Source organism: Nilaparvata lugens, chromosome 11, assembly GCF_014356525.2.
Source record: "Nilaparvata lugens isolate BPH chromosome 11, ASM1435652v1, whole genome shotgun sequence".
Classification (NCBI taxonomy): domain Eukaryota; kingdom Metazoa; phylum Arthropoda; class Insecta; order Hemiptera; family Delphacidae; genus Nilaparvata; species Nilaparvata lugens.
This window is the reverse complement of record NC_052514.1, coordinates 41124666-41137571: the sequence shown is the minus strand read 5'-3', so window position 1 is coordinate 41137571 and position 12906 is coordinate 41124666. Positions and strand designations below refer to the sequence as shown.

Sequence of the window (12906 nt, the reverse complement as noted above, 5' to 3'; positions counted from 1 at the left end):
TCTAGCTAATAGAGTTGCGTTATCAATCAAATTTGATTATTTTGATGGTAATTCGCGTGGAAGACGTTTAAGTGAATGGGGGAAATCATTCGTTGACCTTATTTGGGCTCTATGAAGTCGTTTTCTGGAAATTTGTGTATTGAAACACAAAATAAACATTACGTGAAACCTGTGTCGAAGTTATTAACGGAGGACTTTTCAATGAACGACGGGTAAGCATGCTAACTTACATCCTTTTCAACTGTAATTTATTTACAACTCCTTGTCCCCATTCGCGTCTCATAGGCCTAAAATCGTAGATTATTTCCACAGGCGGTGAGGATTTTGTAAACATTACTGATAAGAATGAATACAGTGGATATTTGCGTATCAAGTACTTATTTCTTATTTGTATTCAGATGGGAAGCTACCCACAGGTCAAAAGTTGTCGCCAAACTCAGATTAACTGTCAGCGTTCCACATTCAAACATCAATAACCATCCCATTCAAAAAATGGTGACAGTATTAGGTGAATTTCACTTGATAAAACAGCTTTGCACTAAAAAGTCTGACGAATCTACTCATGAATATACTGTATTCAGTAGATAACCTTTTGGACATAATTTGCAAAATCGTTTTAAACCTTGACGGATGTAGAATGATAATTCGATCTGAGGGAATAGAGACTACTAAGTAGATGTGATGAATGTCTCAGCTGTGACCTGTGACGAAGATGCTTCTCTCAATGTAACCATATTCCCAGCATGGTTTCCGTGGTTCTGGTCACACGAGGACTTTTCGAAAGTGTGAATTTGCTGGATGGATTTACATCTGATTGCAAATGATTGCTGATGAATTTTCAGAAAATTAATTTCCGTTCGAGGGCCAGATTTTGGCGCCTCTACGTCCAAAATTTTTTGCCGACCTGTAGTCCAGTTGAAATAATCACTTACTGAACGATCATTGAACAATTACTATATATATATATAATATATATTTTTTTTTTAAGATTACGTCCTAAAGACTCCAGTCATGGAGTATAAGACAAGTCATGTTATTACATACTAATTCTAACACTAAGTAGTTCAACCTAGTTTAGGTTTGAAAGGAATTCTTGTACACTATAAAAAGCTCTATCAACTAAAATTTTTAATTTGTTTTTTGAAAATCTTCAAATCATCATTACTTTTCAAGATTTGAGGTAGCTTGTTATAAAATTTCCTACCAATATAATCTGGTTTTTGTTCAAATAACCTACTATTGTGACCCATTATATGATAATCTGCTCTGTTTCGCGTATTATACTCATGAACATCTGAATTCTGGATCACACTACTCGTTTTCACATGCATTACAACTTCATATACATACAAAGATGGCACAGTTAATAGACAAGCTTTTTAATAAAGGCCTACAAGAGTCTAACCTATTCACTTTCTCTATACATCTGAGTGCCTTCTTTTGAATCTTAAACACCCTGTCCATATTTTGTTGAGATGAATTACCCCATACTAAATAGCATACCTAATATGAGATAGTATAAGTCCATGGTAAGCAGTTAACAGTAGTTTTTTATCATTCAGCCTAGCAAGCTGCCGCAGGACAAATACTCCAGATGATATCTTATTACATATCCTCTCAATGTAAGGATGCCATGTTAATTTCCTGTCCAATAAAATTCCCAAGAATGCTACTTTCTCTTCTTGGTCTAATTCATTTTCCTCTACAAACACATTTATTCTCTATCCTCTACTGAATATATTTACTTTTGAATTGTAGGAATTGACATTTCTTACTATTTATTGTTAATTGCCTTTGCTTCAAGAATTGGACAATTGACTGTACTCCAGTAAAAGCATTTATTTCTAGACTATCTAATAAATAATTGTTAAAGATAAGCGATGTGTCATCAGCAAACAACAGAGCTCTGTGATCTTTTAACTCTTTTGGTAATTGGTTCACATACAACAGAAACAGTAAGGGACCCAGAATTGAGCCTTGAGGTACTCCAGCCTGGACCTCCAGTTTTTGAGATTTAATTTTTACTATTTCATTCCCATCCACCTTGGTAAGCTCAACACACTGGTTTCTACCTATGAGATATGATTAAAACCATTTTAGTTCTATACCATTCACACCTACAGTTTTTAGTATTTCCAATAATATTCTATGGTTCACACAATCAAAAGCTTTGGATAAATCAAGAAATATTGCGGCTGCCTTCTCACCTGAATCTATTATATCTATTAGTCTTTCAACAAGGGATACTATTGCAGTCTTAGTAGATTTCCCTTTCTGGAACCCATGCTGTTCAACACATATGAAGTTAATTTCTTCCAGGTGCATCAATAGCCTATTTAAAACTACTCTTTCAAAAATTTTACTTATTACATTTAGAATACTAATGGGTCTATAATTTTCAACTTTTTCAGAATCACCGCTCTTGAAAATTGGCAAAATTTTTCCTTGTTTCAGATCATCAGGGAAAATACCCTGCTCTAGTGAAGTATTAAGGAGATGCAATAAATGGTCCAGTAATTCATTTTCACATTCTTTTAAAATTTTGCTTGAGACCCCATCCAATCCTACTGTTTTTTTGTTATTCAAATTTTTTATTATTCTTGACAACTCATCTCTTGATAATGGATGAAATTTAAATACCTTTTCAATTGGCTCAGCATTTAATGTAGTTGTATTATAAGTATTAGTGTTCAGTGACTTTTGGAGATTATATGCAACCTGTTGATAATACTTATTGAAAAAGTTACAAATGTCTATACTATCATCCATATAAATCCCATGTTCATCGATTATCCTAGGGACATTAGTAACTGTATCTTTTTGAGCTGCTCTCCTATTTCTATTAATTACCTCCCAAACAGCAGAGTTCAAATTGGTACTAGTTGTTAATATTTCAGCTGTTTTCTTACACTTAGCTTTCCTCACTTCTTTTGCATAGTTTTTCTTTAGACATTTGTATTTGACTTCACTCGGAACATCCCTCACTAATTTAAATTCCTCATAAGCTTCCCTAACAATATTTCTTTGAGTAAGAATATCTTCAGTTATCCATTCATCTACTTTGTTTAATTTACTTTTTACTTTGACTTTTTTTATTGGACAGCATACACTAATGTGAAATCTTAGAGTATCAATGAATTGCTTATATTTGTAATTTAGGTTACAACTGTTATAACACTACTCCCAATTTTCTTGAAGCAGTTCCTGCTTCAAACAATTTATATTTCCTAGCTCATATTGCTGAATTTCTTTCACAAAAGTTTTTTTTCTGCTGGGATTCTGGCCCTGCAGCTTAACATCTAAAATTTGATAGTTATGATCTGACAGATCTGAGCTACCTAACCTGACATTACAACCTTCTATATTTGTGAGGATATTATCAATAATTGTCTGTGAAGTTCGAGTTACTCTTGTATATTCGTGGACCTTAATTTCTAAATTATTCATATTAATAATATCTCTAATGTCCTCTGTCATTTTATCCTGCCTGGCAAAATCGGTATTGAAATCTCCTACTACTATAACATTTGTGAAACGAGCGGTTGTAATTTCCAAAAGTGTATGGAGCAGCTCACAAAATTTTTGCCAGTCTCCATTTGGTGACCTATAGATACCTAACACTGCTACCTCAAATCGATCATCAATTTTCAACCTTAGTCCCGTCACCTCTAAATCCATCTCAACAGAAAATCTCTTAACAAAATCCAGTTCATAAGTTTGGGTATGTTTAGCATTGCTAGTGAATATACATACACCACCACTTCTATGAGCTATTCTACAAAATTCTGATCTCAGTGAATAGCCTGGAATCCTAACTTGATTTATTTCATTTATTTTTAAGCCATGCTCTGTGAAAATAACAATGTCAGGATCCTCCTGTTTAAGAAATACTTCTAATCTGTCAATTTTGTTGCGAAGATACTAAATATTTTGATGATAAATACTAAAAACCTTACCATCTTGTGCTACTCTATCTCTAGCATTTGTAGCTATTTCCCTTTCCCTGTTTTGAGCCAATTTACTAAAAAATCGTTATTTGTTTTTTTGACTGTTTTTAAACCAGAGGATTGCAAACGGCTTTCAATCAGCTCTGCCAATCTATTACAAAAGATTACTTTGCCAGATCGATTTAGATGCAACCCATGATTAGTGAAGTTATGTCTTTTCAGCCTTTCATTTAGATATGAGGTTCTATGTTTATTGATTCATACATAATGAACAACACTCCCCGATGTTATTTTATCACTGCATTTCGTGGTTGAGATCAATTTTGTTGATTTTTCATTCAATTTTTGAGATCAAATAATAATAATTTGAACAGCATTCACTTTTTTTTTATAACAGCTCTACAGCCCAATATGAGCTTTGGCCGCCTCCACTACAGCTCTCCACGCTCCCCGTCCTCTGTTAATTATTGTCTCCATCTCTATATCCCATTTTTTGGATATCGTCTCTCACTTCATCTTCCCATCTTATTCTCGGCCTTCCTATCTTTCTTCTTGAATGTAGCCTCTCCTTAACTATTATTTTAGGCATTCTGTTTTCGTTCATTCTACAGATATGTCCAAACCATCTAAACCGCTGTGCCTTTATAAATGTTGAAATATTTCGGCCTTTTATTAATGCCTCGAGCTCTGAATTAGTTCTTCTCCTCCATTCCTCTCCTTCTTCAACTGGACCATAAATCTTTCTTAGGATTTTCCTTTCAAAAACGCCTAAATGGTTTTTTGTCTTTTTTTGTTAACGTCCAAGATTCACAGCCGTACGTTTCAACAGGTCGAAATAGGCTCTCATATATATTTTTAAGTTTCATGTTTCTACATATGAACCTGTTCTTCAAAAGTTTCGTGTTACTGAAATATGCTCTATTTCCAGCTAATACTCTTTGCTTTATGTTGTAACCCATCTTGTTCTCGTTTTTCAGTTCCAGCCCCAAGTAGCTGAAGTTCCTAACACCTTGAAAGATTTTATTTCCAATTCGGAGGTTTTGTGGAACTCTTCTTGCTTGACTCCTTGATATTTTCATATACCTCATTTACTGAACAGCATTCACTACTCTCACTATAATACTTGACAGTTTATTCATGCAAACTATTTCTCAAAATTTAAAAGTTCTAACGAACATGTTGACTTAATTCTTCGAATGCTAATAATTAGAGAAAGCATTTTATCACTTACTTGACCGCTTTGTCAAGTGGGTAAGTGACCGTGGTCAAGTGGACATTACTGTCTAACAAATAAAAAAGCATTCTTTTCTATTATTTTCATTAACTACTTGTATAAATACAGTCTTGCTACTTTTGGTTGGTTGGAATTGCTAACTCACTCCCACAAAATGGAGTAGACGATTTATCATCGACCAATAGGATTGCTAGAACGAAGCTAGTCGCTTGTGATTGGTAGAAGAGCTGTTGAGCCTATTTGGACGTAGTATTTCATTTGTCCGGTAGATGGCAGTTGATACAATGAATTGTGTATGCTCTACAAAAATAGCAATGCCTTTGTTTTAATTTATTGAATAACGGTACTACACTCATTATTTCTAGTAGCTGGTCCTGATAGTGTTTTATATTGTAAGTTCAATTGATTGGGCTAAATAATTGGGCAAATTGAAATGTGCAGAATGATAAGCTAATTTTCAATGTGTGGGAATTCAGTTTTAATCCGTATTATAGATAGAGGAAAGATATCATATGAAGATATCATGGGATAGGGCGTTTCTGTTCCTAATTTCAGAGTCAACTCAGGCCGATAGTCCTATTACTTATTTTCTTGAAGCTATGTGACACTGGTAGTCTCTCATACCCATGTGTTTATGGGAAGGATATTATTTTATATCCTTCTTAGAGAACTGACAATTATTTGTTGAAACACCGCCGATTTATGAAGTTACATTACAATGTTATATTATCGTTATTCTAATTGCATTTAATCTTTATTCCCATTGATCAATTTTTTATACTTTGTAGAATTCGTTGAATAAATAGCATTACCGACATTTAATGTAAATTAGTTTATAATCCAGTAATTATTGTAACATACATAAAGAAATCTAATCTAATACACTCTAACACGGCAAAAACAGTGATAATAAAACGGTTACCGACAGTAATCGGCTTGAGTTAACAGAAAATCGGCTTGAAACTTGGAACATAAATAACCTATACCATGGGATATCTTCTTAATCTTACAATATATTTTATATATTTCCATATTATGATCTTGAAGAAGTGATGATGGAAATGAATAGGCCTACCGATTAATATCTTGGAAGCCATATGCTAAATAAATAAAAAATACATTGTATTTTTTCTTAAGGGCTACTTTCAATATAAATAAAATATAAATCTCAGTAACCTTTTAAATTATTATTTTATTACAACATGTTTCGGGCATTAATACCATTATCGAAACATGTTTTGATAAAATAATTAAAAAAAACGTACTGAGATTTATATCTTATTTATAAATAATAAATCTATGGTATTATTTAGGGTGTGATTCATCCCCCCTTCCATTTCTCCAATCAATCACAGCACAATAAAGACCAGTTTTCATTCGTATCTATTATCCCCTCATTTTTGCGTTTTATATAAGCAGGTATAATCAAAACGCGAGTATCAATATGTTTCTTCAATGTTGTTTTCCATCACGAACTGCTTATTATTTAATCACTTTTTGCTATTAGAAAAAAGTGATTTATCAATATGTTTTTCTTTAAAAATCAAGATCAAATCAATCCTTATGAAGAACTTTATGGCAGTGATCGAAATTTTTATGACATCAATAAATGCCTCTACATTCTAGATACTGTTAAGCTTCTTCAAAGTAGTTAGTTTCGGAATGTGACACTTGAAAAAGATTGCATTCATTGGTATGTTAATATAGATGAGATTTTACATGAAAGGCGGCGATACTTGAAAAGCTTTCCTTATCAATCGATTTGTAAGTGGCAGACCTAATCACGAGATTTGAATGAAAATATTGACAAATCGGATTCTACTGAAGAGTGAATTGAGTTCTGAGAACGTTTTTTTTTGAAAATTGAAAGAGCAAATCGTTTGTATCACTCAATAAGCCAAAGTTTTTAATGAACATTGAAGTTTATATAGAACAATGCAAACAACAGAACAAATGCAAATTCTCTAGTGTACTTAATAAGCCGTTTAATAATTATTTAGAAAAGCGTATTTATAAAATAGAATTATAGAACCCTTTGAAATTAATAGAATAAGAATACAAATGATAACTACTAGTTTCGGTGAACACACCATCGTCAGGTTATAAAATTAAATTTAATTTTTTTAATTTTATAAATACAAGAAAATAGCCCTGAATTCATACATTATAAGATAAACGTATTGCAAATACAGCATTAGACTATTCAGGGGTATTCACGATCTCTAAGAAGGTACTCAGCCGTTCCAATTTCTATCTCGTGCATTGAAAAATCTACACTTTTCGGACAGTCTGTAAATATTTTATATTTTACAACTTTTTTTAAAAATCAATATGTGTTATAATATCGAATAGGAGAATAAATAATATAATATTTCATCGGTACTTCTATAAAAAATTTGAGGGTTGGTTTACAATTTGATAGAAAAACTTCTACTTTTGATGAATTCACAAAATGTTTACTCCAATCAAGCAAAGCCATTCAACATGCACTCTTCAAGGGGAAAGTCTTTCTCTCTATAATAGGGGATAGAAATGATGCCGTATTGGCTTCCAATATTGATCTGACTAAGATGTCCTAACTTTGCCTAATAAATATTTTTTTAATTCAATTTTATGAGCCTCATCCTATTATTTCGGAGAGCGATTAATCATTTCAGATCTATAAGATTATTTTAGATCTATAAGATTATTTCAGATTTCTATTATTTCAGAGATCCTATTAATTAAGCGACCAGATTTCAGGAAGCGATTCAAAAATTATTGCAAACATCCACTTTATCAAAAATATTCAGCAGAAAGTGTTCAAGGTAACTATTTATTTTGACATTGAATTTTTATTAAATCACAAAATGTTTGGTCACTTTTTCCTCAAGGTAACAGGTATCAAATATCAAGCTCGCTAAAAAATGAGTATTTTCGCGAAAACAACAATCAACCTTATCACAGTTGACTTTGAAAAGTGTTCAACTGAAATTATCCTGACATTCGAAACAGAAAAATTGTAGGATGTAGGAAAACTTCCAAGACATTTTGTGTTACGCGATAAGACTGACGCATTCAATGATTTTTGAGAATATTTAGTTTGTTATCTTTGGAGTGTCTTAGGCCTTCTGTTAGCCTATTATTACACATATTAGTGAAAATATTCGTAATGGCATTGGACTTGAAATTCGTAAAATATTGACTCTGACCGTTCAGAATTTATTATGCAATAGCCTTTATATTTTTGCTCATATACATATATTTTTGGTCATATACATTTTTGCTCATAACATACTATCGAACATTTTTGACGATCGATTTGTTCATAATATACGAGACTGTTACACTGTTAGACTGTACCGGTTGCACAAAAGTCGGTTAAATTTTAATCGTGATTAATTCCACGAGAACCAATCAGAGAAGCCTTCTTTTTGAAAAAGCCGTCTCTGATTGATTCACGTGAAATTAATCACGATTAAAATTGAACCGGATTCTGTGCAAACGGGTGTTATACGAATAGTTGCGTACAGACTTATTTGGCTCGAAGATGCGCATTCCACTTTTCATCAGCTGATGCTATTGCTTATTATATCTGAGTCTTACTGTTTGTGGACAGATACAGATCAATCAATCAATAATTTTATTCAATTCAACACAATAATACATGAAAGAAATAGAAACCATCAAAATCGGAAAATAAATTTCTAATAAAATACAAAAAACAGGCTTCATGGAAAAGCTGAAAAGCTTCATGAAAGCTGATGGGTGTGCTGAAAAAGAAAGAAAGGAGGAAAAATACCTAGCAAACTACGGTTTTCTATGTAATAGCAGGTACAGGATATAAAAGTGAGAAATTAAGGGTGGAAAGAAGCGAAAACGGGAAGAATCGGAGAAGAAGGTGGGAAAAAAGAGAGAAAAATATATTTATGTTTTTCATAGATATAATGAGAATAGCATCAGCCGATGAATTTATTGTAAAATGCGCGTATTCGTGACGCTTGAGTCTGTATGCACATCAACAGGAATCAACATAGTTAATGTAACAAATTAGAAAAAATCGATAAATTTTGATTTTATGGATAAATAAATAAAATTTCACTCACCCTCTATCTCCTCCTGTTCGCCCCTGACTATGTGTCTTCTTTCCAATTCCAGTTTTCTTTCCAAATAGTAGAATACCGTCGCACCCAGGAATAGATAACTGATAAAGATGAGCCAAAGAAGAAACCATTGTTTTTTTGACATTTTCCCTGAGAGACTCATTGGTCACTATGACACAGTATACTCAAAATTCACACTAACTCGAAAAAATATTTTGATTATTGTCTTGTCACATTTTCACTGTATCAATTTTATTTTATTCAAATTGAGAATAAATCGTAATTCATATTTGTCCCACAAAAAAATTTCAAGTTAGTTTTCCCGAACTCCATTCAATTTTCATTTAAATGAAAAATTGATCAAAAACAACGAATTTTCTCGAACTAATCATAATTCATAATTGATCAACAAAAATGTTCAAGACAGTTTTCCCGAACTCTATTTAATTTTCATTTCAAATCAAAACTTGTGCAAATCAACCTATTTTAATCATAATTCTTCCGTACTAGATTCCATTTTTAAATTTAGAGATCATAAGATGAGAACTGTTTAAAAACTAAAGATTTGGTTTTTAATGAAGGCTTCCTGTAAACTTCTTCCTTCCAACTCAGAGAACACCATTGTTCTTACAAAGTAATTTGTGATGAATCCTGTTCTTGAGCTCTTTCTATGTTTGAAATCTCTTGAATTTTTTTAGCAACATGAGAATCAGTGTTGGTATCCGAAATCTGATAAAATTTTGAAAATTCAATCATTTAAAATTTTCTTTTCAACTAAGGAGAGAGGTTGAGAGATGTCTCTCTGAAAATCTCCTCGTTGATCGATCTACGTGATATCTAACTCATTGTCTTAGAGTGGACACTACTGCCCAAACTTCGCCACGTCAACAAATGGAGAAGTCATTCTATTCTATTCTATTTCAGGAGCCGAATCCTCGAAGTAACTTTCAACCAAGCAGATATGTTTGAGCTTCACTTTCCATCCATCTAATCATTAGATACACTTCGATCGTCATGTCCATCTTGCGGTTGACATTGATTTTCGATGACACCATTCATCTGTAACAGGACAAACACACAAGTATCTAATTATCTGTGAACAACTGGAAAAATATTTCTTGATTGCATCTTATTGAATATTTGGAAAGCTGAATCTGTTTAACTTTGTGAGAGTTTAAAAATGATATCACGAACTGGGAATTGAGAGAGTTGATCACTCAAAACTGAAGGTGTTGTTTTATGAACCATTTTGAACCATTTTGTTCTCAACCATTTTAGAGTTGAGCTTCTGTTTGAATGCTCTCACAAGGAGGAAGATGATCCAAATTCGAAGTCAGGGAAACAGGAAAAACAAACTACTACTGTAATGAAATCATGGAATAAGAATTGATAGATTCTCTAACACAGATGACAATGTATGCCAGGTCTTGCAAGACTCATTGCATAGTAACACTATATTATAATGGAAAAAAATAACGTATCCAGAACAGAGAATAAATATGTGGATAAGTGGATAACTTGTAGAATTGAATTGCAACTTGAAATTGAATAAGAATAGAATATTTATACATAATCATCGCGTCATGAGTGATTTCTACACGTTTTCGTCATCATATTTCTACAAAAAACCGAAAAGAAAGAAACAGAAAATACAAACAAACTCTGAATTCATGCCCAGAAAAAGGAACTTGTGCTTGAATGAACTTGTAATAAATTCTTCATAACTACTACTTTATGATGTCAAATGAAATAAATTGTTTAATAAGCACATCCTGATCATCTATTCCAATATGAAATCTCAGTCTGAACTTAACGCCCAATGATTATCATTTCAACGATGATCATCTTAACAAAAATGATTATAAGAGTACCTTTATACAGATTCAAATATTGTGTTGGATAATCAATTAATTTATTGAAACACAAAATATTTTATTCAATAAATAAATCACGGAGGAATCGATTCTATAAAGGAAAACTGAGTTTAATTGATTGATTATGGTGAAATCTTCAAGCTAGCCGTGCTCATTACTAAGAAAACTTAAATGTTGACAGAAACTATTTCAATCTAAAACATTTGAATGAGAACAAAGATTAGGTACGTACCAGTAATATAATATAATATCACCACATATTATGCTGCTCTCGCTCAGTCATATATTTTTTATGATTTACAATTGTATTGATGTATGAATTATTTATAAAAATAATTGAATTATTCAATTAGAAGCGATACAATAGATCAACTTCTAATATCGTATCTGAGCTGAGCATTGAAAACAGGATTGAATTTTAGAGGAAAATTCCTGATATGGAAAACAATTTTCCTATGTAAACAATCGATCGTCTCTGATCTTTCACTCTTCTAATGAGCTATAGATAGGACACTCACAATCGTTCCTGGTCGACAAAACAGCTTCAGAAATCGCACTACTATTGATAATTGAGATTTGGAAGAAAACCGTAATGTGAAAAACTAGTTTCCTATGTGAAAATCGCATTATCTTTTACTCCAATAATTTATTTTAAACAATAAACTCACAATTATTCCTGATCCACAATACAGCTTTAAAAATCTCAGTCTTCAGCCTTCTTCTTCAAATCTCCAGTTCTCAATTTCAGAAGAGAACATAGGCTTATGTAAAAATTGTTCTCCTGTGTAAACATTCGATTATCTGCAACTATTCCAATAAACAATCCTAGAGAATTGTTCCCTATCCTATCAAATCCTGAACACTCACAGTTGTATCTGGTCCACAATACAACTCCATAAATCTCAGAATTGAGCATGAATTTTAGAAGAAAAACGTTACCAGTAGACTATTTGAAAAACTATTCTCCTGTATAAAAGTTTCAACATATTTCACTTTTATAATTCATTCTAACAAAACACTCACAACATTCGATTTCATTCCACTTTCCTGATGAACAATCCTAGAGAAGTCACTCACAATAATTGTTTCTGATCCACAACACAATTTCAGAAATCTCAATATCCAGCATTGAATTTTAGAAGAAAAACTTGATGAGAAAAACAATTTTTCAGTGTAATCATTTGACCATCCTTCACTTTCCTAATAAACACTAGAGAAGTCACTCTCAATAATCGTTTCTGATCCATAACACAACTAAACTTCAGAAATCTCAATATCCAGCATTAATTTTAGAAGAAAAACTTGATGATAAAAACAGATAAAAACAATTCTCCAGTGTAATCATTTGACCATCCTTCACTTTCCTAATAAATACTAGACAAGTCACTCACAAGAATTGTTTCTGATCCACAATACAGCCTCAGCAATCTCTCCGTAAATCAAAGATGTTCTCTAACTATCCAAGTCTATTGATAGTGAAGCCGTGGCTGTCATGCTAACTGACTGACTGACTGATATTCCTTCAGTTGACATCATCTGATCATGTGTACTTGTGTAGTAGTAATAGTGAGTACATTTGTAGTAGTAGTAGTAACCCAGAACCATAGGCGGTAAACGTTTTCAACCATTGGAGATCGCCAATTTCCGGTGAAGCTTTTAAAAACTGCTCAAAACCTCCTTCTCTCTCCAGCTCAATGGTAGTGTGTATCCTGCGCTCTCACTTGCACTAGATTTAAAAACTACTCAAAACCTCCATCTCTCTCAAGCTC

The 12906-nt window shown here is 32.5% G+C and overlaps 1 protein-coding gene across 1 annotated transcript in view; it reads right to left on the bottom strand.

Moving 5' to 3' along the window:
• LOC111049331 (open rectifier potassium channel protein 1) overlaps window positions 1–11827 on the bottom strand; it is a 50433-nt gene extending 38606 nt beyond the window's left edge. Inside the window, 2 exon segments of the mRNA XM_022335373.2 lie at window positions 9267–10322; window positions 11806–11827. Of these exon segments, the coding sequence (XP_022191065.2) occupies window positions 9267–9426 (160 nt within the window). The 5' untranslated portion in view covers window positions 9427–10322; window positions 11806–11827.
• Between the last annotated feature and the right edge of the window lie 1079 nt (window positions 11828–12906).